Genomic DNA, 26,963 nt, shown 5'->3' with positions numbered 1-26,963 from the left:
TTTACAGTAAATAGGGCAATGTTTATTTTAATTTCAGAACGTGCACTGCATGGGTGATAAATGTAAAAAAAAAAATAATAATACACTGCAACAATCGTTTTTACAAGCAGCAATTATCCAAACGAAACGAGGCTAACAGCTAGCCTACTCAACCAGAACAAGCGCAAGTGTCACTTGAAGTGCCTCCCCCTCTGTCTTACCCTGAAGATTCACCTCAAACGCATCGAAAATGCAAACACAAGATTTTTGTGGAACTTCAATGGGGAATAAAGACTAACAAAACAGATAACAACATTGAACACTACACAGTAATTAATTGTTTTCATTTAGGCCAATAACAGACATGAAAATCCGCCGAAAGGTGAGTGGAAGAGTAGACAAGTTAAGTTACAGCATGTCCACCATCTCTTGTGGGTTATGCATTAAGCCATTTGTGGTGCCCTTACCACATTGTGCCTCATATACTATAAATATTAGACCCAGTGACAGGCTGGCATGAAATGTCTTGCATAATACTTAGTAGGAGGCCATAATAATTTTTGACTCATGGCTTCAGTTACGTTTCTCCAGCTCTCCCCAGGTTGGCAAAATAAGTATCTCAAAATGCATCAGATTGATGCTTTAAAATATGGAATATTTAAATTTTTCTTATGGGGGAGCATGCACCCGGACCCCCTTAGAGGGGTAATATCCTTCTCACCTTTTTCACCCCTGACCCGTTTTCATGCCTGCAATAATCTTTCTTAGTGACACAGGAGGTGCCGGATCCAATAAAAAAAGGTTCCGGATCCAACGTCGGAGGTGCCGGAACATGTTCCGGCTCAAATTAAGCACTGTATATATCTATTGGGAGAACTCCCACTTTCGGGAAATTTCCGGGTTCTGAACTGGTTGCAGTTCCACTGTAGTTCCATATGAGGGCGCTAACGGTCGAGTGCAGAATGAATGGAGGTCTATACCCCTCAAAATCCACTTTTCTCAGGATATATATTTTTTCTAGTTATTTGAATTTTTAATTCGAAAGGGGAGTCAAAACAAATACACACTTCTGGGTGTTAGATTTTTTTAAGTCGCTTTTTGTTCTAAAAAGCCTTTTACAATGTCAATGACGTCATATCCATTGTACGGCCAGAGATACTGCATTACGGCAAGCTCTGGTCACTTCCTTCTTTCTCTCGAGGCTTCGACAACACAGCTAACAGGTTCTGTCTGCCTGTATTGACAGGTAGAGCCAGTCAATACCAGAGATACTGCATTACGGCAGTAATGCAGTATCTCTGGCCGTACAATGGATATGACGTCATTGACATTGTAAAAGGCTTTTTAGAACAAAAAAGCGACCACTGCTCTAGGGGGGTCCGGAGGCATGCTCCCCCGGAGGAACATTTCTCAAATTTTAAAGTTAAACGCATCAATCTAGTGCACTTTGAGAGCAAAATTAAGAGGCTAGATGAGGCTTGTGATTCACACATGCTAGAAAGAGTTTTTGCTTACTAATGTTGTTGCTAATGTTGCTAATGCTCTGACATTCTGATTCCACTTCGGATGCAATCAAGCGGGATCTCTGGTCGTAGTCAGTCCTTCACTAACCAATCAGCATTCATTAGCAGAATGCTAGCGTATTATGGGCAACAATGACTCACCCTGTAAGAAATCGAAAGGACATAAGTACTCGTTCATTCAACTTTCGACCTATAATCCATGTTGAACATGCAAAAACTACAATCAAATCTGAGATTTCTCAACGACAATCAGGCGAAAGAGACACATTTAGCTGTTTAGCTCCATAGACTCCCATTCATTTTGCACTCGACCGCGATCACTCCCAGTGGAACTCTGGTGGAACTGCAACATGTTCCGTTGTTTTCCTTATAATTGACCTCTATGACCCATATTTCAAAACATTGCTCAAAATAAAACTAACAAAACCTCAAAAATGTGATCACACATCTTGGGTGTCACATAAGCTCTACCCAAACGTGGACTAATAACAGCAATAAGTAACAGCATGTTTGCCTTGGAGCACATGTAGCCTTCTAATGGACAGCAGATGAGAAAGTAGGGTGTAGAGTAGCCTTACAGAGAACATATGGATCTGGGGACAATATTGTCCTGGAGCCATGATATATATATATAATACATAACTGTGTCTCTGTATTCACATATGGTGTGGAGATGATTCTTGAGTTTGGAAGAGGATGGGTCATACTACCACTGGACCCGGTCCTCCCCCCCCCCTCTCTCTATCTCTCTCACACACACACACACACACACACACACACACACACACACACACACACACACACACAGTCTGTTAAGGATTGCTTTTACATCCAAGAAAAGAGTTATCACACTCGTGCAGGTGTTGTATGTGTTTTTGTGTGTGTGTGTTTTACAATTACAAACATTGTTGAAAATTCTGACATGTCCATCTATAGCCTCTGGAAACTCATACTTTTTCATAATACTGGAATTTGAACAAAAACCCACATGGAGACAACACGTGAAACGGACCATTTAAAACCTAAACATTCACTCAAGTCAACCTCTTTTTAATCGTGGATATTTTGATTTGAAAATGTTTTGGTGATAAATCTTCATCCTTCAGCTTCAACCAGCTGACTTGTGATAAGCTGTGTCTGCTGCAGTGTAGAATAGTGTGTCCTCCATTCCCTCAGTCCAGACAGCAGGGAAAGCTCATTAAAGATAATGAGGGCTCTCTTAGAGGGTCCACACACACCATTTGCTCCGTGTCCTTGGCTGGGCATATTATGGGATGTGAGGATGTGTCTAAGCAGCCATAGAAGCTTTGTGACGTCACAGTTTCTCTGTGACCAGAGGAAGGGCAGCCTGGCGGTTTAAGGAGGAGGTCGGAGACATTAGAATATTTGAGTTTTGCTTGGTGAATTTGCTTCTTTGTGATTTGAATGGAATTCAGTTCACCTTCTGAATGGACTGGACTCCAATGAGATTTGGAGAGAGAGAGGTAGAAAGAAAGAGATGGAAATAGATGAGGTGAGAAAGAAATAGAGAGAGATGGGTAGAGAGAGTCCCAGGCTCAGGTCCCAGCTGTTTGTTTCTCAACCTGACATCCTCCTCCTCCAGAGAGCAGCACACTTGCCTACACTGTTTATTTGCATCATACTCATTCTCCCTCTTTCCTATCTGGTCCTCCCCATCCCCTTCTATCTTCTTTATTTTCTCCCTGGCCCACCTACCATAGCTGACTCACAAGGATGTTAGTTGGGAGTTAGTTGTGCCTTACCAGTATTCCTTGGACCATCCGATTCCGAAGTGTGCTGCACACTATCATGCTGCTGTCGGCTATCAATCGAGAGCAGCCCAGTGTTTCCAGCCATGGCTCAACCTACTGGCTCTACTCTGTCTGCATCCATCCATGTCACATCTGTTAACTGTAAAAAGCTGTTCACTCAGACATCTAGTCCAGAACACCAGTATTGACTAGCCCTTCTGCCATGAGGGTGACATCAGCCTTTTAACTACCAGTTTGGTGTGATCCTGGGATGTTTGAAATAAACGTCTGGTCGGATCACGGTCAAGGGCTCTAAAAGAAGCCGTATCAACAGTCACTGCCTCATTGCCCCAGATTCCTCTGGCCTCCAGGCCCTGCAGGCCATGACTGCCTGTGTGTGTGTGTGGTTCTTCGAAATGGAACCCATCTCCAGGCATCTGTGGGGGCGTTGGACTTGTGTTATGTGGTGTTGGTGTACCCAACCCCTCCTCCTTCTCACTGACACCTACTAACGTCTCTCTGCAATGGGAGGTGCCTCACTCTGTTTTTATCTCTCTCACCCTTCATCGTTCTCTCAGATACTTCCCAACACTCCATCTCTCCCTCTCCTTTCTGGTGCTCTCTCTCAATTTTTTTCTATCTCTATCTGGGGGATGGTTTCACAGTCTCTAAACCTGTTAGATTGGAGGACACCGTTGAAAATGACCAATGATCTCTTGGAACTTTCTCTACTGTGAATGTGTAAGCTATCTAGGGGAGCATGTTGCACCAAGAAAAATGCCACCCAGTCACATTATTCGTTGAAGTATTAAGGCATTTTTTGTAAAACATATTGTGTGTGAGGGTAGAGCAGATTGAAGTTATGTAATATTTTCTAATGCTAGATTGATTTAATAACCATTCATTTGCTTTAGAGTTTTTATATATATATATATTTGTTAGGAAAAGAAGTCTAAACAAATCTCAATATCATTTAGATGCAATCATAGATTACACACATGTCTGTAAAGTCCTTGCTTCTATGGTACAGACTAGGGAATGCAGAAATACAGTACTTTCTTATGAATTAAATTATGCTTATATATCATGTCTGTATGCGTATCATGTATGCACTAATTAGACTGACAACACCTTCAATTACAGTTTCAAAGGACTAAGAATACATTTTATGAGTGCAAATTGATTTAATATCAATTGTAATCTCATCCAACCACATCAGTCAAACACAATGAGTCTTTTTTCACACCCTCCAGTATGCTGATCACATCACCAAATGGCCATACAAAAAGACAATAGAGTGGGGGACCTTGTTAATCTGCATGTGACTCTAATCTCTCTGAAGGAGCTTCAAAGGGCTTGCTCTGGACAAACTGTGTCCAGTTGTTCTCAGTTTGTGGTGGGAATTCAACAAAGAAACATACCTTGCCAGAACTGTAAGACTTAATTTATTTAAGACTTCACCTTTAACATAAGGGTAGAAGGTGGATAATTATGACAGGAATATTTGTGTGATTTTTGAAACTTAATTTTTGCAACTTAATTTTCATGTTGATTTTAGTAACTACTCCTTATTCCTGAAAGATAACTAAGTCATCCATGGTATTGTGATGAACCGAGTCTATCGGGCCAATAAAGACAAGTGACATGATCGCTGATTGATGACTGATTGGAACACCTGGGGGTGACAGAGCTGGGGACGAGCGGTGAACGGCGGAGAGGACTGCATCTCTGCGGACTACGCTGGATTTAAGTCTGTACTCTAATCGAGACACTGCTCCGGACTCACGCTTCACTTCTCTGTCTCCCTCACCCTTAACCCTCGTGCTGCCTTCGGGTCACATGACCCAAAGGTTCATAACGAACCATCGTTGTGTTTACCCAATTTTACCCAATACAAAAACAAATTAAAATAATTTTCTTTTAACCTTTGCAATGTGGGGGGTCTGAGACAGCCTAGCTGTTAAAAGAAAATGCTTCACTTTGTCTTTGTATGCGGTAAATCTGTCGCAATACGACGGTGGGTCACAATGACTGATGGGTCAGAATGACCCGAAGATAACACAAGGGTTAAGTGGTCACCACATTCCTCCTCCTCTTAACTCTGAACTATGATGCTTGGGGTTGGTGTTATGGAAGAGACGTAGCCCACTTTAAAGAAGGGGTGCTTTGTTGGGCAGGACGGTTAGGGGTCGGGATTTTAATATGGGCAGCAACTATCTTTTGTACGTTAATAAAGCTATATTTTTGGAATTTGGAGTCTGCGTTGTCCTGTTAAACTCTCCCCCATCCTGTACCAAGTACGGTCCTGCTACATTGGTATCTACATGAAGCTTAAGTTATAAAGCAATCATTCAACTATATTTTGTAACTGTACACAGATCTCCAGAACAATAATATGAACACACTCCTGTGAACCAGCTGAAAACCAGTTCCGGCCTTCAATAGGTGCAAAGGAAAGGAGGGGGAGATGGGATAACCCAGCTTCCCTCTTGAACAATCACCTTCAGACCTCAGAGACAAACTACTCCTGTACTCTGAACTCTATAAAAACTTCAAGATGACAATCCATCTTTGAATCCAGTGATAGCCACAACGTCAAAGCGGTAAGCGCCGTCAGGATTGACATTCAAAAGGATATTCTCAAACAGAGTCCAGAAAACACCAACGATGGTGTGGTAAATGCCATAAACGAACACACCCCACTCCAGAATAGTGTGTCTTACAGTTTGAAAGAACCAAAACAATTATAAAACTTGCAATGTTAATGCATCATCACTATTAATCTTTGTGAATAGACCTTGTATTAAAAGTTTCATCACTTGAGTTTACTGTTTGCCATGTGACCTAAAGCCATAGCTATTTATTTCCATAAGCTGGACCCGTCTGTTCTTCTGGTTCACCAGATATTGTTTGTGTGACGGGGCATTTCACTGGTAGACAAAAGGATTCCTGTGTCCCCAAGTGAAAAAACACTGATAAATGCCAGGGAGATCGCGTTAACCTATGAATTCCCTGATAATTCTGGCAAATAAATCTAATCTATGGGTATGTCAGACTAGCCAGTCAGACTGGCTCATGTACAGTGAAAAGAAAAAAACTGTTGAGTCTTCACCCAGGCCTTGTTGCAGATGATGGATTCCTTAGTCATGGATGTAATATTTGTTTAATGAGGGTCTAACAGCAGGACTGGCAGAGTGGGTACAGGACGTAAAAAACAGTTCTCAACAACACAGGAAAGTATGTCCAAGTCATGTCTAAACCTATAACCTATATGAAACTTACCCACAGTAATACATTTCACACACACACACACACACACACACACACACACACACACACACACACACACACACACACAGGGGCTTGTGAATTCAAGCTCACAGATAGGAGCACCCCTTATCCCCTGCTGAGGGCAGTGTAACGGCAAGAACACACTGGCTGCAAAGGTGTCGACAAGCCCCACTATGTGATAAATCCGGATGACATTGCGTCGCCTTAAATAGGGTGACCAGACATGTCCTCTATTCGAGACCTAAAAAATGCGTCCGGCAGGGATTCCAAAATCGTCCGGGATTTTGCGTCGTTGGATATTTGTGTTTCTCTGGGTCTTTCACAAACTAGTTATTATGCCCTTACAAGTTTTGGAAAGGGTATCTCCCTTACGTTTCACCATGCGCAAGCTCTGACTGTAGACTGTCATTGGTCGCCCGCCCTCTCAGTGTTGCCAGAGGCACGATAATTATCCTCCTGGATAGTCATGGTGCAGCATGCCCCCCCCCCCACCCCGCCACGAAGTGTCCCCTTTTTCACAAACTCAAATGTGGTCACCCGACCTTAAACAATTGTTTGCTTGTGGGCTTGTTGACTGGAATATGTCAATCAACTTGGTGATACCAGAGTAAAAATATTCACATTTTAATGTTTGTGTTACTCAGGTGTTGCTACTTCACTTCATTTCTAAATAGTGTTCGAAATAAGAGCTTGAACTTGCAATACGGACATGTGAATTCTTCATGGCATATTGAAAGTCCATATAAAAAAAGTAACCTTCTACAGACTGGGTTGGACAAGAAGGGCATGATTGAAGATTGGTATAAGATAAGATGTCATCGGTGGATTAAATAATAATACTTTGGCAATATTTTTCTTGCTTACTCGTTACAGGAAATTAAAAACCATTTGGAAACAAAAAGGGAAAAGCAGCGTGGGATACAATACATTTTATTCATCACATAAATTGTGTATGCACGATTTCATTGATAGGTGCCAAGTGACAGATTGTTGCTAACAATGTGTTCAGATTAAATTTTGTTATCTGGATTGTTGATAAATGTATTTCCTTTACAACTGGTATTACAACCAAATTGGTGATAAGGCAGTGTGTTTTTATTCCCTGCCGATGCTGCTGCTGCCAGTTTGGTCCTATTCCGATGTCATTAACAGAGTTGACCAAACAGGAAACTGACATAGGGGTTCATGGTGGATGGTGAAGATATGGGTGCTGACCAATTGGTCCAAATAAATGACCAGACTGATTCTTCTAAAATTTTTCAGTTCTGTCTACACAGCAAATACATCAGACCATCGCAACCTATGTTGACTAATTTGCATACCTAATCAGTCATAAAACCTTTTTATAACATAGAGCAGCAAATACTGATTGAACAGTCAATTGTTTGACAGTTCCATAAAAAGGTTAAACAAACAAAGTTTTGGGATTATACCAACTACACAATTACATTAACATTTCACAGAGAGATGTGTATGAGTATTTTCACTAATTGCACTTGAGGAGAGAAAATCACTTTGCCAGTCTGTTTTTTTGCAGGTTTTTGGCATAGATATTCGGGATATTTCTGGGACGGTTTTACCATACACATAACAATAACCATGACTGTACAAATAAAATTGAATTTTCTCTTGTCATCAACATATAAATAAGGAATTGTGGATACAACATTATAATACTAACTAAAACAAGATTTATATATTTAACTCGTTGATAAAAAGGTGACAAATGGCATTTGGTCTTTCTAAAACAATTTCCACTTTTCACTTGAAAGGATACTTTTCATGATAAAAATTCCATGTGTTTTTCTCCATTCATTTTCAAAAATCCAGTCCCTAGTTAATTCTACCTCTTACTGTTAGTTATATGGTGTAAGTACCATAATTACCTCTAAAAGAAAATTTAGACATTCCTTAATCTTCAGTCGGAGGCAATGCCTTTTTGCCCCGGCTTCCATTAAAGGCCTTCTTAAGGTGACAAAGAGCACAAAGGGTGGGATAGGGGTGGTCAGGGGATAACAAAATCTGCAGACACACCACTAAATGCTGTTTGGCCAGTGTGGGAAATATAAAACCAAGTAGGCTTATTAATTCAAAGAGAAGGTGCGGTAAGGACAATATTTTGAAACTCAGAAGAATTTGTCATCAATGCGAAAGTGAGGCCGGGTGACATCATCAGGATTAATGAAGACAGAGATGGACTTCCCAGGGTTTTCTGTTACCAGCTGTTGCAGCTTCTTAGCTAGCCGATCATCTGGCTGGTGTTCCCCACCTGCGTCCGATTGGGGAGAGGGAAGGTTTGAGGCACTACTGCGCCACTGCAAGTCCAGGGTCAGACAGTTGGCAGCTTTGGCATGCTCAATGGTGGTACGCAGGTGTTCTGCAGGGTCAGAGCGCACAGAAGAGATCTTACGGGCATGCAGCGTCGCTGTCTCATCCGACAAGTGCTCCAACATATTACACTGTGGGATAAAGTAATTGGGGCACATCTTGTTAACCAAGCAGTGCTGTAGATCATCAATAAGGCCAAGCAGGAAGTGGGCTGAGAAGTCATCCTGGGCCAGGTAGTTGGCTGGGAGTCGGTCACAGGCCCATAGCATTATGCTGCGCAGGTGGTAGGGATTAATGGCCTTTGGCCTGGACAGGAGCTTGATGATGATGGCCTTGCAGGCCTGGTAGGCTTGCATCAGACTGGCAGAGATGCATTTCTTCAATTGCACCTCACTGCGGGCAAAAGAGAGGCGCCACTCATTTTCCTTACGGCCTTTGAAGGAGCAGGCAGGCACTAGGTAGAAGCCACTAATGACCTCCTCCTCTGTTATCTTTCCATCCCAGAAATGGTTCTCCATCAGCCAGCTCTGTGCCACGGCTGGCCAGCCCTTAAAAGACACCACAGGCACAATGTCATACAGCATGCGACTGCTGCCCACACCAAGAATGACTGATATGATGGTGCCATTCCTCTCCACCTTCTCCACTTTTGGCATACCACGCTGGGGTTTCTTCTGGATCTCCACCAGTACCATACTGATGGACTCGTAGAACCAGTCTGCCACCAGCGTGGGTGAGAAGAAGTAATTTGTGGCTCCATTGATGTGGTCCACAATGGTGCAACAGTCCTTCCACTTGTTGATGGTTCCCTCATCAAAGAGGCGCAGACTGAGCCAGGAATGGCACAGTGCAGAGTGGCGCATATCCAGAGTAACAGGCTGATTGCGGTCATGAAGTTTGAGTGCAGGTACCAGCAGGGTGAAGTCCATGTCGTAGTCTGTTCCACGGGCGTAGACACTCAAGTCATCGAGGTCCATGTCTACCACTCCCTCCCGTACCCCACCAGACAACAGAAGGTACTCGTTAGCAACAGGGAGCTTCTGGTCCAGTTTTTGCACCATACCTGATTGAAAGGGGCAAATGATTAGCATAATAATAGATACCACAGTATAGTTACATTTCTGCCGAACAAGTATTGTGTTATCACAAAACAAAATACATACAAATAACAAACAATTTACAAATATTATTAAATCAGTGTGATGAATGTTGCAACAGCAACAGGCACCATAAACCATGATAAATACTCAATTTTTCATCCATTGTTTTTTCAGTAAAATGTGATTATGCAGACACATACTGTCTCATTTTGGAAAAAACTATTCACCATGACTGGCTTCTTGATGAGGAAAGTGTGTGTCTAAGAGAGATAGTGTGTGTAAAAGGGTGAGTTTGTGAGAGAGTGAGTGTGAGAATATATCACTGCAGAAACAATATCTCCATAGTCCATGGCCTGTTGTTAAAGCTATTTGATGTAGCAAAGCCTGTTTAGTTCTTGTCTTTTACGTCTGTATATATTTTGCACATGCTGTAATAGCATACATTTAGGTCTGTTATTTATTGTCAACTTGGAATAAAATGTATACTTTTTGTATAAAATAATGTTGCTAAAAGTTTTTTTAATCTAGATTCATCAATAAATCTGAGAAATTGTCGACAGACGCTTAGATAAAAGTAGTTAGTTAGTTGCAGCCCTGAATTATAGGTAGCTACGAAGATAGCATAGCTTGGAAATTCAATCTTAACCAAACCTACACCCTTGACTTTAAAAGTGAGGCAAAAAAGTGCTTCGGCAAACATTGGGACACTGCCCGCCTCTCTCTCCCACGGATGACTGTATTGCTGCCATACTAAACAATCAGGATCAGAAGAATAGTGGGAGAAGAAAGCGTAGTGCCATACTAAGCCTATAAAAATGATCTGTACTACAAACAGCAAAATGGAGAGACAGCCGATCAAACGGCCATGGCAACAAAAAAAAAATATTATAATAATACACGGCTGTGGGCCGGTCTGCGTTTCAAAGTCCTGGGCGTTTTTCAGTATGAGCTCATAATGAGCTCGATATTAAATTAAATTGATCATCTGAAAAAATCGAATTCTCACACTAAACAGGCCTAAAGAAAAGATAGGTACTGGTACTCCCTGTGCTGGCATGTAGCTGTGTGGCCTATACAGTCTTTCTGAGGGAGTGTCGCCTGTTTCTGAGAGGTCCCAGTAGCCTATACAAATTATCTGTACTACAAACAGCAAAATGGAGCAAGTGGTGAGTATGATATATTTTGGATACCATACACCAGGGTTGGACTGGTTGACAAGCATCGGCCCATGAGCAGATTTCTTCTAATCTCTGTGCTCTATTTCAAACGTCTCAGATAGGACGGCTCATCACTGACTGTTTCAGCAGGAACATGCCATTATGCTCATTCCGTGTTGTATTGCAAGCATCTTTGATCAAATTAAAGGCCTGCCTAATGAACCTGTTGCTTTTGTTTTTGTTTGGAGCCTAATCTGATCAACCAGGGGGGTATTCCATCAACAAAGATCATGTAAAAGCAATGATTCAAGCCTATTATGTTTCAGCTAAACGCTGCGCTGAATCTATCATAATCTGTCTATCATTTGTCTGTCATTCGGCACGAACACTTATGACTCTGTATCTCGAGCGATGTGAACCTCACACAGCTTGAAAACTTTTTCTTGAGCCGGAGACTCGTGAGTCAGAGGCGCTCACTTTTTAAACCGTAATTTATCTTCACATCAGAAGGAGCAGTATTATTTGTTGTTAGGGAAGTAAATGGAAGTAGAAAAATATCTAAAGGTTTTGCGATAAGTATTTAAAAAAATATGATATGTTGCTAGTAGCCTAAGCAGGGCCGGATGCAGCCTGGTTTGACTGGGGGGGCAGTGAACATTTCTGGGGGGTATCATGATTACAGAAAGGGATCATATATTTTTTTAAATATTGATACAATTTTTGAGACTGCTTAACGATCCCAGTGTTAATCATGCGCGGAGCCAGACATAGTAAACATTCGGGGTTTAGCCCAAACCTAGGATGTATTCTGGGTTTGATGTGATGCTAGATATGGACTTCCAAACTTAATTTGCATTAACACAGCACGTCCGTGATTTTTTTTATGCATTAATTTGAGCGCTAAATAGTTTTTTGAACAATAAAAAATAAACATGATGTTGAACTCATATTTTTACATTTACAGAAAATGACAACCCAAATTTTCACCCCCCAAATTTGGGGATTTAGAGAAAACATTTGGGGCCCCAGAAGCCACCCCTGTTCCGCCCATGGTGTTAATGCTGAGTACTAACTTGTCAACAATCATAACCAAATGCATTATTACAATGAAGGTTTGTTATAGCACGTCAAACTTTTAATGTACCGCCCCATCCTGACTGTGATTGGTGGGTTGACGAAAAGCGACATTGACGAGCTCATTATCTTTATGAAAAGTTAAACAATAGCTCTGATGACAACACAGCTATTTCATGATTGGCCAGACTCACACACAACAACCATCAAGTGTTTTGTGTTCATTCTGACACCGTAAATTCCCGCCAATACTCAAATCTGGACAGAATAGTGCAATTTAATGTTTATTTTAATTTTATATAGCCGTTATTTACAGACTGCAATAATATTGTTGAAGTGGTTAGTCTGTCTCTTCACATGTAGCAGGATTTTTTAAGGATTTTTTTTATCTCGTCCAGTTTGTCAGCCTAAAGTAGGCAAGCAAAAGGCAATTGATCGGCCACGTTGACTGTTGTAACCACCAGAAGAATGCAGGAAATGTCCGACTTGATGGAGCCGTTTTCAACTCCAGCCGATGTTGGAACACACCTACTCACCAACCGTCTCTGGAGGAGGGGGATCACTCACCCAATTGCTCCTCCCAAGGTTTCTTACATTTTTTCCTCTATGACTTTTACTGGGAGTTTTTCCTTGTCTTCCTTGAGGGTTTATGTTGGTTCAGCGGCAGTATGGGCGTATGTAAAGCCCTCTGTGACATTGCTTGTAAAGAGGGCTAGACAATATAAATACAATTTGATTTGCTTGCAAGCTACCAAATAAGAAATTAAGCAATGAGGCCGTAAAACAATTTAAATATTTGTTGTTTACTTTACATTTGGTTGGCAGGCAATTCAATTGAATTCAGTAATTTTAAAATGGCAAGCCACATTTAGGCCATGATGATTTTTCTATCAAGTGTAACCTGTAATATTCTGCTCTGCATTGTGATTAGAGAGATACATATTTTTAATTTTCTGTGAGGAAACATAAGGAATAAGGCAAGACATAAGCCCCCCCCCCCCCCCCCAATCATTTAATAACATCTATATTGCATTTATTATAGCTTTTCTGTTTGTTTTCCACACCTTCTGCACTTTTAAAATATATAGCTAGGCCTATGTAAAGTTATCCTCACCTCCACCCTTAAAAGAAGGGTTTTTATGTGAGGGTCAGATGGCTGAGCGGTTAGGGAATCAGGCTATTGATCAGAAGGTTGCCGGCTCGATTCCTGGCCGTGCAAAGACGTTGTGTCCTTGGGCAAGGCACTTCACTCTACTTGCCTCGGGGGGAATATCCCTGTACTTACTGTAAGTCGCCCTGGATAAGAGCGTCTGCTAAATGACTAAATGTAAATGTATGTCATATTTCAACCATAACTTTGAGTCATTCTTTGATTTTGTGTCTAATCCACCCCCAGTTCCCTCACATTTTATCCCAATTACATTTGATTCCCCTACCCGATTACAGCATCAATTTTTTATTTTGGGGGGCAAAAACTCAAACACACTCATCCATGTCAAAACTTTTTTATCATCTTCTCGAGAGCCAAAATAATCAAATATTTTTTTCTGTCATGTAGTGCGGCGAAATGGTGTCAAGACACGGGAGAGAGTAGAGAAGGAACTTTCACAAGATGCTGATGATACACCAATGATCTGTGCTGTGATGTATAGTGTATGCAGCTCAGAAAATGCTTCTTTGTAGCCACTGAACACTTGCACATATTAAAGAGGTCCACCTATGCAACACCTGTGAATTTCTTGCTTAAAGGTGACATGACATGAAAACTTCACTTTAGGAGGTTATTTAACATTAATATGAGTTCCCCTAGCCTGCCTTTGGTCCCCCAGTGGCTAGAATTTTCGATCGTTGTAAACCAAGCCCTGGGTGTTCTTCTCCGCCTTTCATAAAATGAAAGCTCAATTGCTCTGTTTGAAAATCTCCTCTTTGTTACGAACGAAGCATTACATTTGCTCAGTTTGGATGTACAAAGGAAAACAAAAATCTTTTTACAGTTCCTTCATCCGAGCATCTGAAGACCCAGTATCTTAATTTTATTTTCTCTGGAAATGCGCCTACACAACTTCTGTTGTAGGTGCATTTGTTTTGTATGTCTGCGCCAAACACTTCACATTTACATTTAGTCGTTTAGCAGACGCTCTTATCCAGAGCACTTCAGCCACGACTGCTTCCTCAACTTGAGCTAATACAAAACTGGCCTTGCTGAAATTAAAGTCGGGTGCCAGGGGGCGGGATTATCGTCCCGTCCCGTGCCAAAACAAATACACATTACGCTGCCACTTTTAAAAAGACCAGGGGCCGGTTGCACAAAGCACCTTAAGTTAAGATTTTCCTTAAAGTCAGAGTTAAGGTTTCCTTAAAATGTAATCGGTTGCACAAAGCACCCTTAAGTATTTCCCTTAAGGTTTCCTTAAATGTTCCCTTAAGTATTTAAGGTTTTCTCCTTAACTTCGTCTTATACTTAAGGAATCCCTTAAAGTTTGTTAAAGCGTTGCACGAAAGACCTTAGCAACCAAACTAAGGAAGAAAACTTAAGGTACCTCTAGTTCATTTTTAATCCAACATGGCCGAGTTTATGGATATAAATGAACGTAGGCCTATCCCAAGAAGAGTGTTCCGCGACCGCGAAAACCCAATGGAAGGCTATTTACGGGTCGGCTAGTCTACCTCGACTAGCTACTGTAACAGTAAATGTTACAAAACGTTACTGTGTAGCAACTACAGTAAGCTACACCTACAAGTAAAGTTGATCTCACCAGTTTTGTTGGACTCCCTCCTGAAATGCGTGATCTCTTTTTTGGACATTACAGTTAAGTTATCATATTTTTTTTGAATTTCTGAAATTGACCGTTTGATCAAACTTCGTGAGTTTATGTTGGTTGCTATTTCCTCCCACATTCGTAGTTTTTTGTGGGCTGTTATGTGCGGATCGAATTTACTTTTCAGTATGTGTTTTCTTTTGCTATATTCCTGTAGAAGGACAATCTTTTCCTCCTCTGACCAAATCGGTTTTCTTGCCTTTTTTTCTTCCATTTTTAGCTCTACTGTAGCTCTTGTAAGGTGATGTAAGCCTACTAACGATAAAACTGAACAGACGCGGTCACCGTGGAAACGGTCGAATTTTACTGCTGTGAAATCACGTTTAATGTAGTAAATCCCTTAACGTTTCACCTTAGCTAAGGAAACCATTTAAGGGATTCTGTGCAACCCCCTTAAGTAAATCCCTTAGCTAAGGAGAAATGTACCCTTAAGTGTCATACTTAAGGAAAAAACTTAAGGTGCTTTGTGCAACCGGCCCCACAACAGCTAACAAAATGGAAGCTAAACTAAAACAGCAGGTCTGACGTCTGAGGAGGAAACGAAATGTTTACTGGCTCTGTGGTCCTCCACAGAAGTTCAAAATAAAATAGAAGGTGCCGTTAACAAAACCAATATTTGAAAAGATAAAGCTGGAGATGGCCGCGGCTGGCTACGATAGAGGTATAGAACAACTAATAAATACAATTTTAAAAAGAATATAGGGACCAGAAGAAGGACTTGAAGTGGGAGAAGTGGCAGTGGTCGTCCAAAAAAAAAACATATTACGACATCCTGGAGTCGGTATTAGGTGACAGACCGGCTTGTCAGGTGAGGGGGGCGCTGAATTTAGCCACAGCAATGCTGGAGGAATTAATGGATGACAGCGGACAAGGTTTCGCTGCTTCAGGTAGGTCTTCTCATTACGTCAAGTCATTAAATATATTTATTTACTGTGTCTCGTTTTAACATTACATTAAATCGCTTGGGTAACGTTAAAGTTGTTGACATTAGCAGCTGACGCTAGTTGATAAACAGCTGATAGGTAGCTCTTGCTATTTAGCTAACTTTCCGTAACCATGGCTACAAAAGTAAAAAGTTAATGTTTTCACGAGTTGACGTTTGTTACCACAAAAAGACTGAAGTTGATGTAAGTGTAGTTTGCAAGACTATGTTTAAGACACAATTCTCTTGATTCGGCTATTTATAGAGTTGTCTGTCACTGATGTGGAAGTGGAGGAGGGTGAGGAAACAACTTTGCCGTCGCCACGGGACAGCAGCTCACCGGCACCATCTAGCTCTGGTGGATTAGACTATGTAGGCTACAGCAAGCCAAAGGAGGTAAGATTTGTTGTGCATAAATGGAATAATATGTTTTGTTAACAAAATATAAGACGCTCATGTTTTGGTAAGCCAACCCAGACAGCATTTACATCTGTGCCAGATCCGTTTTCGAATCAGCAGATTCGCGCTGCAGATCTGCACCAAATTTGCGCCAGACCTCTATAGCAATTCTGGCTGTAACATTCCGTCCGGCGGTTGCGGCACCGGCAGCTGCGCAGACCAGACGCGCCACAACTGAATCGAGTCCGCCCGGCGGGTGTGGGCCGGATCAGAGCCATATACAAATATGCTAAAAAATATTTTTCTATGGCTCTGGGCCGGATCCGCGGGAGCTGCGCAGACCAGACACGCCACAACTGAATCGAGTCCGCCCGGCGGGTGTGGGCCGGATCAGAGCCATAGAAAAAGATGATAATAAATATTTTTCTATGGCTCTGGGCCGGATCCGCGGGAGCTGCGCAGACCAGACGCGCCACAACTGAATCGAGTCCGCCCGGCGGGTGTGGGCCGGATACGCGGGAGCTGCGCAGACCAGACGCGCCACAACTAACAAAAAGCTTTTCCCCCACATAAACCTGCCACTCTATCTGACTGTAGAGTGGAAGACCGCAGGCTGCACCGTCTTTGTGATTGTTGGTAAGTGCATTATAGGCCTAAGTAAAAATGTAAAAGTTAACTGGTGTTGATGTCATGTTAGTCTGTTAAATATTTATATAAAACATAAAAGTTTACAAACTTAGTTTACACCACATTATTCTGACAACCTCAGACGTACGTGCCTAGACAAGCTAGTAGCATATACGGTTAGCTGGTACAGTAGGTTCTTTTAAACAACACAACTAGCTAACACAACACAACTACACAACTAATGTGAACATAAGGCCAAAACGGTTATCTTTGCTTATTATTTACCAACATTGCTGAATATCATGTCCATTGTGTGTTAGCTGCAACATCGTAGCCATGTTAGCGCTAGCCACTATACCCACAATTTTGTCTGTAGCTAGCATAGCTGCTAGTAGCCTGTGGGGATCGCTGCTAGCTACTGCTAGCGCCCACTTCTCACGTCCAAATACATTAACTAGTTTGGACGTCAGTACCATATCCAAAGTCTCACTGTATTATACACATAGTCTTCAACATCAACACACTATGAAATTAAATTTAAATGAACCGGTGCATATTCCCGTAACAATTCCCGTGTTTTTTTTAATGCTGTAATGTTCTCTTCTGTCTGTTTTAAAATAAAATAAAACGTTTGAAATTACAAATTGCGTGGATATTTGTTTGGCCCATAATAGCCTAAGTATGAATCACAGACCAGGGCCAGATGAGCTCTTCATGTGAGTCGCGGATCTGGGCCAGATCCGCACCACAAGTCATGACATTAATAACTGTACTGGACCACTTCTGGCCCAGATCTGTCTCTGATCCGTAATTCGAACCTGTTCCGGTATTGGGCCGTTGGAAAGGATGAGCCCGGTCCAGGTCCGTTTAGCGGATCTGCGCCAAATGATAATGAAGACCTGGTCCAAATCTGGCCCAAACACATTTTGCTGTGACGTCATTACTGTAGACCTTCTGTGCACTGTCCTCTTTTGTTTTTCTAATCTGTATTGTTTTGTGAACAGGAAAAAGAAAGCGTGCAAACGAGGACCTTATTGACTATATGGAGAAGGCGGACACAACATTTTTAGATTTTAGCAGGGAGATGATGCAGAAAATGGAGGCAGATACGGGCGCTCTGCTGGGTCTTATGGGGCGCATGGTGACGGCGATGGAGTCTCAAGCCAATAAATGAAATATGCATTGTTATATTTAACTATTTCTGAATTTAAAATATAATTATTTATCTATTTATTCTTGTTCTTCAGTTTTAAATATGTGAAGGCTCACATGCTATTTTACCCATCATCTATAACTACTTCACCTATCACTTAAACGTGAATTGATGAGATGTGCAGCTTTTATCAGGTAAACAGAACAGAACACAGTTAAGGTACAGTGGTATACAGTACAAACATTTATTCTTCTCTTCTGTTGAAGTAGCTCATTATGGCTGCCCTAAAGTCTGCCCCTTCCAGCTCACCATGCTCAGGCAATGCCTGACCTGGAGGCTGAATGTTGAACTGCCTGTCGTGCTCCTCAATGAAATTGTCACCATGCTCTTCACAAATATTATGAAGTACACAGCAGGTCAAGGTCATCATCTTGCTCAGCTCCAGCTTGCAGTCATTTCTTTTGAGGAGACATCTCCATTGCCCCTTTAGTCTTCCAAAAGCCATCTCTACAACTGACCGTGCACTGCTCAGTCTGTAGTTGTACGTATGTTGCTCTGCTGACAGTCTACCCGTGTCAGAGAAGGGCTTCATAAGCCAGTTCTGCATGGGGTAAGCCGGGTCACCAATTAAAGTGTCCAACGTTAATGCCAGAGATGGCCAGTTTGTTTTTTCCAAGTAATTCCCCATCATTTAGTAGCTCCCATAGATGGGACTGCCTTAGCACTCTAGCATCATGCAAACTCCCTGCATAGCCCACACACACATCCCAAAACAGGCCTTTCCCATCCACAACTCCTTGTAACACGATCGAGTGCCACCCTTTCCTGTTAAAGTAGTCCCGGGGATATTCCTCAGGTGCAATGATAGGGATGTGGCTTCCGTCTATTGCGCCAACACACTGTGGTATTCCACAGCGGTTATGGAAGAATGTGGCCATTTCAATGAGCTTGGCAGCATCCAGAGTAGTGATATGTTGAGGAAGCAGGACACTTATGACAGAGTCGCAGAAATCCTCAACACAGTTGAACACTGTGCTTAGACCAACACCAAAAAGGTGGCTGATGGACCTATATTCGCTGCCGGTGGCCAGCTTCTAGAGAGCAATTTACATGACCATGAGAAACACGATTACTAGCAATATTCGGTTTATGCCAATAATACGATTAGCCTACTCCGTTAACATGTGTAATTCGGTGTGCTTTGCCTTCAGCAAGGGCACAACCTTTGTTCTCTCACGTATATATATTTATTATTTTTATTATTTTCCCACCCCTAAAAAAACTTGAATATTTGCACTACATAGACAACGTCGGTGTCAAAATGTTCGTCTTGGTCCCGATTGAGTTGCTTGTATTCGCGCGAACGTTCCGTTGCATGGTTTAAGTTGAAATTACATTTTAGTGGCAAAAAGTGCCTTGTCAACAAAGGGTCCTCAGTGCTTGCCTACGTCATAACGTCAGCACAAGTTAGCAACAACGCATGGATACAACGTGCATAGATGTGCTGTTGCACAGCGAGTATCGTATTGTGCCGTGGTGTACTAGCAGCACATGTAGGTTACATTTAAGCAAATCAAGACTTGCATGTACAGTAAGTAATGTCACATTAAATAATGTATTTAAACTCAAGCTTGTGTGGTGCGTCACCGTCTTCAATGCCACAGCCTAAACTTGATGTCAAAAGAAACGTTTTTAATTTCCGGCGCAGTCAAACAATCCCCTTAAGTTTGACCAGAGCCATAGAAAAAGAGAGTTGCGACACGCTTTGATCTCGCCGACACGTGATCACGTGGTTCATGTAGCTCGCTTTAGTTTTTAAAAAAAACACTGCTGTCAACCGGTTTGAATGGTTTTCAATGAAGCTGGCCAACGGAAGTCGCTTTCTCAGACAAATGATGAATGAAACAGGCTCGGTTAAAGAAATCCAATATTCTGGCTATCTTCAGCAGACTCGTATGTACAAAAGGCAGTCCTCCCTGACGTTTTTGGTGTAGAATGGAGTGAAATACAACATTGTGAACACTCACTGCCAGTGAAACACAGGAAAAAAGCTAGAGCTTTTTTGTCACGTGGTTCCGGTAGCTCGCTGTAGTTAAACAAAACCCCCACTGCTGTCAACCTGTTTGAATGGTTTTCGGCGGGACAGACAGCAGCACCATCTCGATTCACAGACATTTTCGGTATATTAACACATAATGTCAATTGGTTACTGGTGGGTTGTATCATGTATGTCTGACACTTTATTAACATGTATGTATTACATGAACTTATAATACATAACGCAATATTGTGAAGCAGAGCTAGAAATGGCTATGCTAGCTACCATACTGTACCAACTGTACTGTACCATACTGTACATACCAAACGGTAGCCTAATGAGTACTATATTGTTCCACTTAACGTTTACCTTCGACTGTTGAAGTAAATGGGACTTGTTAAACGTTTTTTTATTCATCAGCCCACTTACAATTTACCACATTAACAACACTTATATTTGTAGTACTTGATGCAAGTTGAATCTAAAAATTATCACCAGCAACTGCTCAATTTAAGACAAGAAAGGAGTTTGGTAAATAAAATAGAATAAACATGGCAACCAACTGCATTCAATAAAACATTTTATTGTACAATATGTCCAGTGTTCTTCCACTCCTTTTGTTTGTAGTGATCCGGTGATCTTCTGGCTATGATACACGTACAGCTAGCTACAGTAAAAGTGTTGCTTACGTAGACCTACAGTCTAGCTACAACTGCATTTAGAATATAACAAGCTTACGATAAACTTTAAATAAAGCTGGCTATATAAAATAGTACTAATAACAATTTATATGTGGTGGTTGAAATATGAAAAAATGCAGGATTTTCGTGAATTTACCAGCTAACTTGCTTTGGACTCCTTAAAGATCCTGTAAAGTAAATTCCATGTTTTGCTTCTAAGTACATTATATACGTGTGAAATGAGTTCCTGAAAGCATGTGCAAAGCGCTAAAACCACACTGAAATGTGGAGTTAGACCGAAGAACAGTTTCACTTCCGTTTTCAGATCAGGTTTTAATGGGCGGAGCCAAAAAATGCCCTATCTACGTCATTTCGCCCCATCTACGTCAGATCACTGAATGGCTGCTCCTGCTGTACTGTTATTGTAGCTTACATCGGCTAGCTAGCTAGCTTCAGGATGTCTCCTACCACCTGCAACTGCATCTTCCCTGAATGCAAGAACTCCAGCTGCACTGCAACGCCATAAGTTCCCTGTTGATAATGAAAGGAAAAATAGGTGGATAGATTTTGTGAAGAGCCACGCTCATGGAAAGCTTCGGTTAAACTCCAACAGCCGCCTCTGCGCCACTGACCATTTCACGGCGGACAGTTTTAACATGGACCAGAGACAGACGGGGTTCACCAACACACGGCTTCTCTTGCAGCGCGGATCCGTACCGAGCATCGCCCCCCCGGCCGTTCATCCTCCGGTCGCACCTGGACCATCCACCGCTGCCAGCAGTTCATTACTCAGTTCTGTGTGCTTGTTATAATTATACTAGATAACTTTTCCAGAGGTATCTCTGCTATGAGTTAGTGCAAACCGCTAAATTGATATTAGGCTACTCGGTGTAGAATTATGGTATTTTGGTGAAATGGTAGCTAAAGTGTGAGAAGTAGCGTAGTTGGAGAGCTCACTGTCTGCTGTCTCTGGTGTCCATTTTTACTGTTCCAGCTCAGGGGAACATTTCATTTATATGCATCTGTATGTTTCACTGATTGAACAAATAAATTCTAATTAAATTCTAATTAAATTCTAACAGCAGCTAGGCTAGCTTGCTCGTAGCACAATTTACTGAGGTCAGCTTCTCCATCGTGCAGGGCTCTAGTCTAAGATCGAATGATCGCTTCCAGCAAACTTCTTTTGAATTAGCCATTTCCGCCTAAATAAATATCAAGCTTATTTACGTATTTACGTTTTTCAGTTATCAGATGGTACTGTTTCAATCGCGATTCCATCTAGCTAATAGTAATACTGCCGGTGAGAACGTTGTTACTAGGGCTGTCCCCACTCAGTCGAGTAAGATTTTTTTAGTCAAGCTGCCGTATGGCAGTGTGAGATCTGATTCCCGCTTGTGTCATCATTGCTGAATTAACGAAATGTTCTACAGAAATGGTAGATTATATTATTTAAGACAAATAAAGCAACTATAAAAATATATAATTTAAAAAGAAAAGGTGTTACTGTTTTCCCTTTCGTTAATCTGCGCTTTGTTTTGGTTTGGTATTTTGCACATGGCACGAGCACAATTGGCTGCCGAACTACAAACTCTGCTATAGCCTACTTTGTCCTGTTATTAGTCAAAATGGCAAAGAAATCTGTGGTATGGCAGCATTTCATTAAAGTACATTTACAAAGTACCGGGTGACTCAAAAAACGTTGAATGCAAACTCTGCCAACAACGGTTTATTTTTCATAGTTCGACGTCGAATATGACGTAGCCTACCACCTGAAAAACGTAAGTTGGCCTAGCCCTACTTTGCTCATGCGCTGGGTTGAAAAATGAATATGCCTATTATAAGAATCACATCCAAATCGAATGACATTATCTTCTCCGGCCAAGACAACAAAATCTTTCTCTGTTGCACCGTTCCCCACTCAGCTTCTTCATGTAAAACAAACAATATTTTTAATTTGTAGTACATTGTAAGAGATACATTCGGTTACAACAGGACTGGTGATACGAGTCTTATTATTAGTAGGCTATTAGCAGCTGAATCTGCAATGTCCAGCAGCCATTGAGTCAGATCGGGAAAATGTTTGTACGTTTTTTTGGGGTGAAAAAAAAGCGATTTTCAGACGTTTTAGTCGAGTCTTGGTCGACCAAAGAAAATCTTAGTCGGGGACAGCCCTAGTTGTTACTTAAGGCCGAATTATACTACTCCGACTCCGTTACGGACAGACGGACGGAGTCGGACGGATTTGTTGAATTTATAGTACTCCCGAGGGCTGTGGGTGCTGAAAACAATTCACCGCCAGAAGAGTAGGTGGCGCAACGTTTTTTTGTAAGTCGTCGTCGAGTGTTTATTTACCTAGGTTATCGAGAAGTCGGAGCAAATTTACAAATTAGCCGTTTCATCAATAAAATATGCACATTTTCAGCAACTACACTGTCCATTTCTCGTCACATTTTAATTCAGATGCTGATTTACATGTACTGTTTAGCTGAAATATGAATTGTAAAAACTTACAGCAATGGCGGTCAAAGGATTCTGTTCGTCCTGTTTATCACGGCAACCCCGCTCCCGCCCCTGACGCAAGCGTACCAATCACAGCCAAGGGGTATCCGTAAAATGACAGACGGATAGTCAGGAAAATCAGGAGGCGCACGTCGAGCTCTCCGAGGGGCTCGGAGAGGGCGTTTCACGACAGGGAGGGCGTTCCCTGTGTCCGTGAAAACAGAGTAGTATAAATCGGCCTTTAGCCCTACTCTGGCTCTCGAGTCGGTGGAAAATCAAGCTAGTTCTTAGATTAGAACCAGCACCGAACCGCATAAGCACCAGCCCAGAACCAGCACCGGCCCGGCTTTGGTGGAAAAGGGGTAATAGTGACATCATAATGATGTTCCACCTGATTTCTAGAAGTCTCTTTACAGAGGGTGCATTGTGATTTGCCATGTAATGGCGCTGAAAGAAAGAATGCAGTGCTCCTGACAACTCAAAAAAGGTTTTAGAACGTGAATCGGCTTGCATTGCATGCACCACAGCCAGGTGCAGCTGATGGTTGTAACAGTGAATGTAGGGTACATCCCTGATAATCTTTTTTTGCAACAAAGCTTGGCACTGTCAAAGCCCTGACTAATTATGTGGTCAGTACTATAACCACAATCACAAAGGTGATTCAGAATTCAACTGAGTCAGGTCCATAAAACCAATTAGATGTTAGATAATTTCAAGTGAGTGGCAAGAGTTTCAAGGTTGATTTCACTTTTATTGGTCACTTTTTAGAGGCGGAGCTCTAACCTACGTTGCCCATTATCAACCAGCCAATCACTGGGGAATCATTTAAAAAATACATATCACTGAAAGCCTTAACAGACTTTTTTATACCTTCAACATGTAACATATTTGGCTGAAGTCAGAAGGAACTGGGGGGGCGCGGCAGAGCACCCCCCTGGATCCGGCCAATGAGACAATGTATAGATTGCGCCTTGACAGAGGCAAGCACACCCAATTACAAACACAATTACAAATCAGGTCTAGAGTGCCATACATCACACAAGAAGAGCAAACATTAATTTTAAACAAATACGAAGTTTAACAGCATAATTCAAGCAAAAAGCCACACTGTTGCTGCTTCCAATAAAAGAAAGGAATGTTGGGAGAAAATTTCAGACTGCGTAAGTTAATGGCCTTCTAAATATCACTCATAATGGCAGTAGTAGATTTGACTCTAAATAGTGTTTTCCATCCAATTAGATCCACGGGATCTTTGACAAATAGTGATGCAATTTTCCAAGACAATTTTGGTTGGTCAGTAGGCGGTGCTTTTATACGTGTTGATATGTTATCTCGAACAAACTGCTACGGAGCACGTTAAGTGTGCAGCATGAGTGAGACGTGAACCGGGTAGTTTGTGCAATAGACTAATGCGTTCTGCAGAGAAGGGAGACTGGCGTTGGTCACGGTTTGGAATGGATAAAACAGAACAACGCTGTAAAAAATGTGTATATGTTGGTTTTTTTACAACGTAGTTAAGGCGGCAGGCGTGTGTTGCTTAGGCGGCTGCCTTAACGGAAAAGTGCTGCGGGAAACCCTGACATTATATTAGGTGTGTTCGACTTCATGCAGCGCCGGCGTGAGTTTCCGCTTGCAGTCGGGGAGGAGTTAAAAACAGCTCCGTAAAGTCGGACATTCCAGCTTCTCGTGGTTTGCTGACGTCAGTCATGGCCAATCAAGCGCTGTTTACTTACTTTATTGTTGATGAACTGCATGGTCGCAAATTTAATTGTTTTCGCATGGCGAATAATCCGAATTCTGATTCTGATTAGAACTTGCACGAACCAATGCACTGAAATTTGTCATTTTATGTATTTATGTCATTTTCTCCAATCTGCAGATTGGAGAAAGAGTTTAACATATTAAACTCTTTCTCCAATCTGCAGATTGATAATACAACCAGAACTAAATTAAACTTACGTTAGTGAAGAGGCGGACTAAAACCCTTTCTTCAACAATAGTTAGCTATCGCAGTCTGTCAATAAAGGCAAATATTTAATTCAATTGTACTGTTTGGTCCGTATTTGAGCATTGGCGAAACTGAGGGTGTCTGAATAAATACAAAACAAGGGTCAAAGTTGCGCGTGTGTGAGTCTGGCCAATGATGAAATGCTGTGTCGTCATTAGAACCCGTGCAGCTGCTCGTAAGAAAATGCGCTCGGCTATACAGCCGGCAGTTCTCGAATTGATCTCACAGTACTTTGATGTATACGTCACCGTGACCTAGCCTCGGCGCCGTCTCAAGTCGGACAAAAAGTCTAACCAGAATTCACTGCTTCAAGTCAGACGGCTGCAGACGGCTGCAGGCGGCTGCGGCGCTGCATGAGGTCGAACACACCTATTAGGTGCATTCGACATGGACTGCGGCTGCATGAAACGACCGGCGAGAGTAGCCGCTTGCAGTCGGGGAGGAGTTAAAAACGGCTCTGTGAAGTCGGACATTCCAGCTTCTCGTGGTTTGCTGCGTTAGTGAAGAGGCGGACTAAAACCCTTTCTTTAACACATTTTTAATTCAATTAAACTGTTTGGTCCGGATTTGAGCATTGGCGAAACTGAAGGTATCAGACTAATTACAAAACACTCGTCAAAGTTGTCCTGTTTGAGTCTGGCCAATCATGAAATAGCTGTGTCGTTATTAGAACCCGTGCAGTTTCAAGTCAGCCGCCTGCAACCGGCTGCACCGCTACATGAAGTGAGTCCATGTCGAACGCACCTAATATCACGGGTCACGCGATCTAGGCACAAACTAAACTAAAACGTCAGTATTCTGACGCATGTTGATGTACAGTGGACCGTCTAAACCCCAAAGTAGCCTATTAATGTCTGCATGGCCAGTTTAACAACTGATGACACTGTAATCGAATATAAAGAGGAATGTGGCACTATGCAGAAACAAACCTAACTTACTGAACCACAAGCGATTCTAATGCAGCGGTGCCTTCCTATTTAAGTACATTCTGGAAATTTGTCATATTTATAAATTGTTAGCATTAAAAAAAAACACTGGCGTTTCTTTCTTTAAATGATTGCTTAAAAGGTTCTTTACTTAAATGATTGCTTAAAGGGTTCTTCCTTACCGAGCATGGAGAAAATGAAATCCTTGGCGGTATGGATCTCCAGAGCTCGCTGGTCGTCATATTCACGCTGATCGTGTTTACTAAATTCCTGAATCAATTTGTTTAAATCCTCGATAGTGGCCCCGGATCTAAAATCGAGCTCAGGGTAGGTTGGAGTTATTTTGTTGTTATTATTTATGGAAGGCGTTGCAGTAGGGCTGCTTCCCAGGCTGCTCACGGATCCCGCCCGGCTGGTCAGAGCAGGCGCCGCCATCATTACAAGAAAAAGACAGCGGTTTGAACGCATGCGCGCTACCATGGGGCACAGCACCACCAAGAAGCACCAAGGCCGATGCTAACGAAAGCTCATTGGTTTTGCATCCGATCACTATATCCGATTCGATCCGATCACTCAAATTTTCAATAGTGTTTTTTGTTGTTGAGTAGCCTACTGGAACCTACTATACGGGGCTTACTTTAATAACAACAACTACCACAACAACTAGAACGACCACGCAACCCAAACTC

General features: G+C 42.0%; 1 protein-coding gene across 1 annotated transcript; it reads right to left on the bottom strand.

The window, feature by feature from the left end:
• Positions 1-7,236: 7,236 nt before the first annotated feature.
• LOC134029235 (nucleotidyltransferase MB21D2) lies at positions 7,237-26,728 on the bottom strand. Its single transcript, XM_062473287.1, has 2 exons — positions 26,457-26,728; positions 7,237-9,935 (listed from the first exon to the last, which is right to left on the bottom strand). The coding sequence occupies exons 1-2, from the start codon at positions 26,710-26,712 to the stop codon at positions 8,671-8,673; spliced, it is 1,521 nt and encodes a 506-aa protein (XP_062329271.1). The 5' UTR covers positions 26,713-26,728; the 3' UTR covers positions 7,237-8,670.
• Between the last annotated feature and the right edge of the window lie 235 nt (positions 26,729-26,963).

This window comes from Osmerus eperlanus, chromosome 11 (assembly GCF_963692335.1).
Source record: "Osmerus eperlanus chromosome 11, fOsmEpe2.1, whole genome shotgun sequence".
Taxonomy (NCBI): Eukaryota; Metazoa; Chordata; class Actinopteri; order Osmeriformes; family Osmeridae; genus Osmerus; species Osmerus eperlanus.
The sequence above is the reverse complement of the archived record's forward strand: the minus strand, read 5'-3'. Positions and strand labels throughout refer to the sequence as shown.

Coding starts and splice junctions, on each gene's coding strand:
- LOC134029235 (XM_062473287.1), bottom strand. CDS start 26,712: ATGATGGCGGCGCCTGCTCTGACCAGCCGGGCGGGATCCGTGAGCAGC. Junction 9,936..26,456: donor TTTCATTTTCTCCATGCTCG/GTAAGGAAGAAC, acceptor CCTTTCAATCAG/GTATGGTGCAAAAACTGGAC.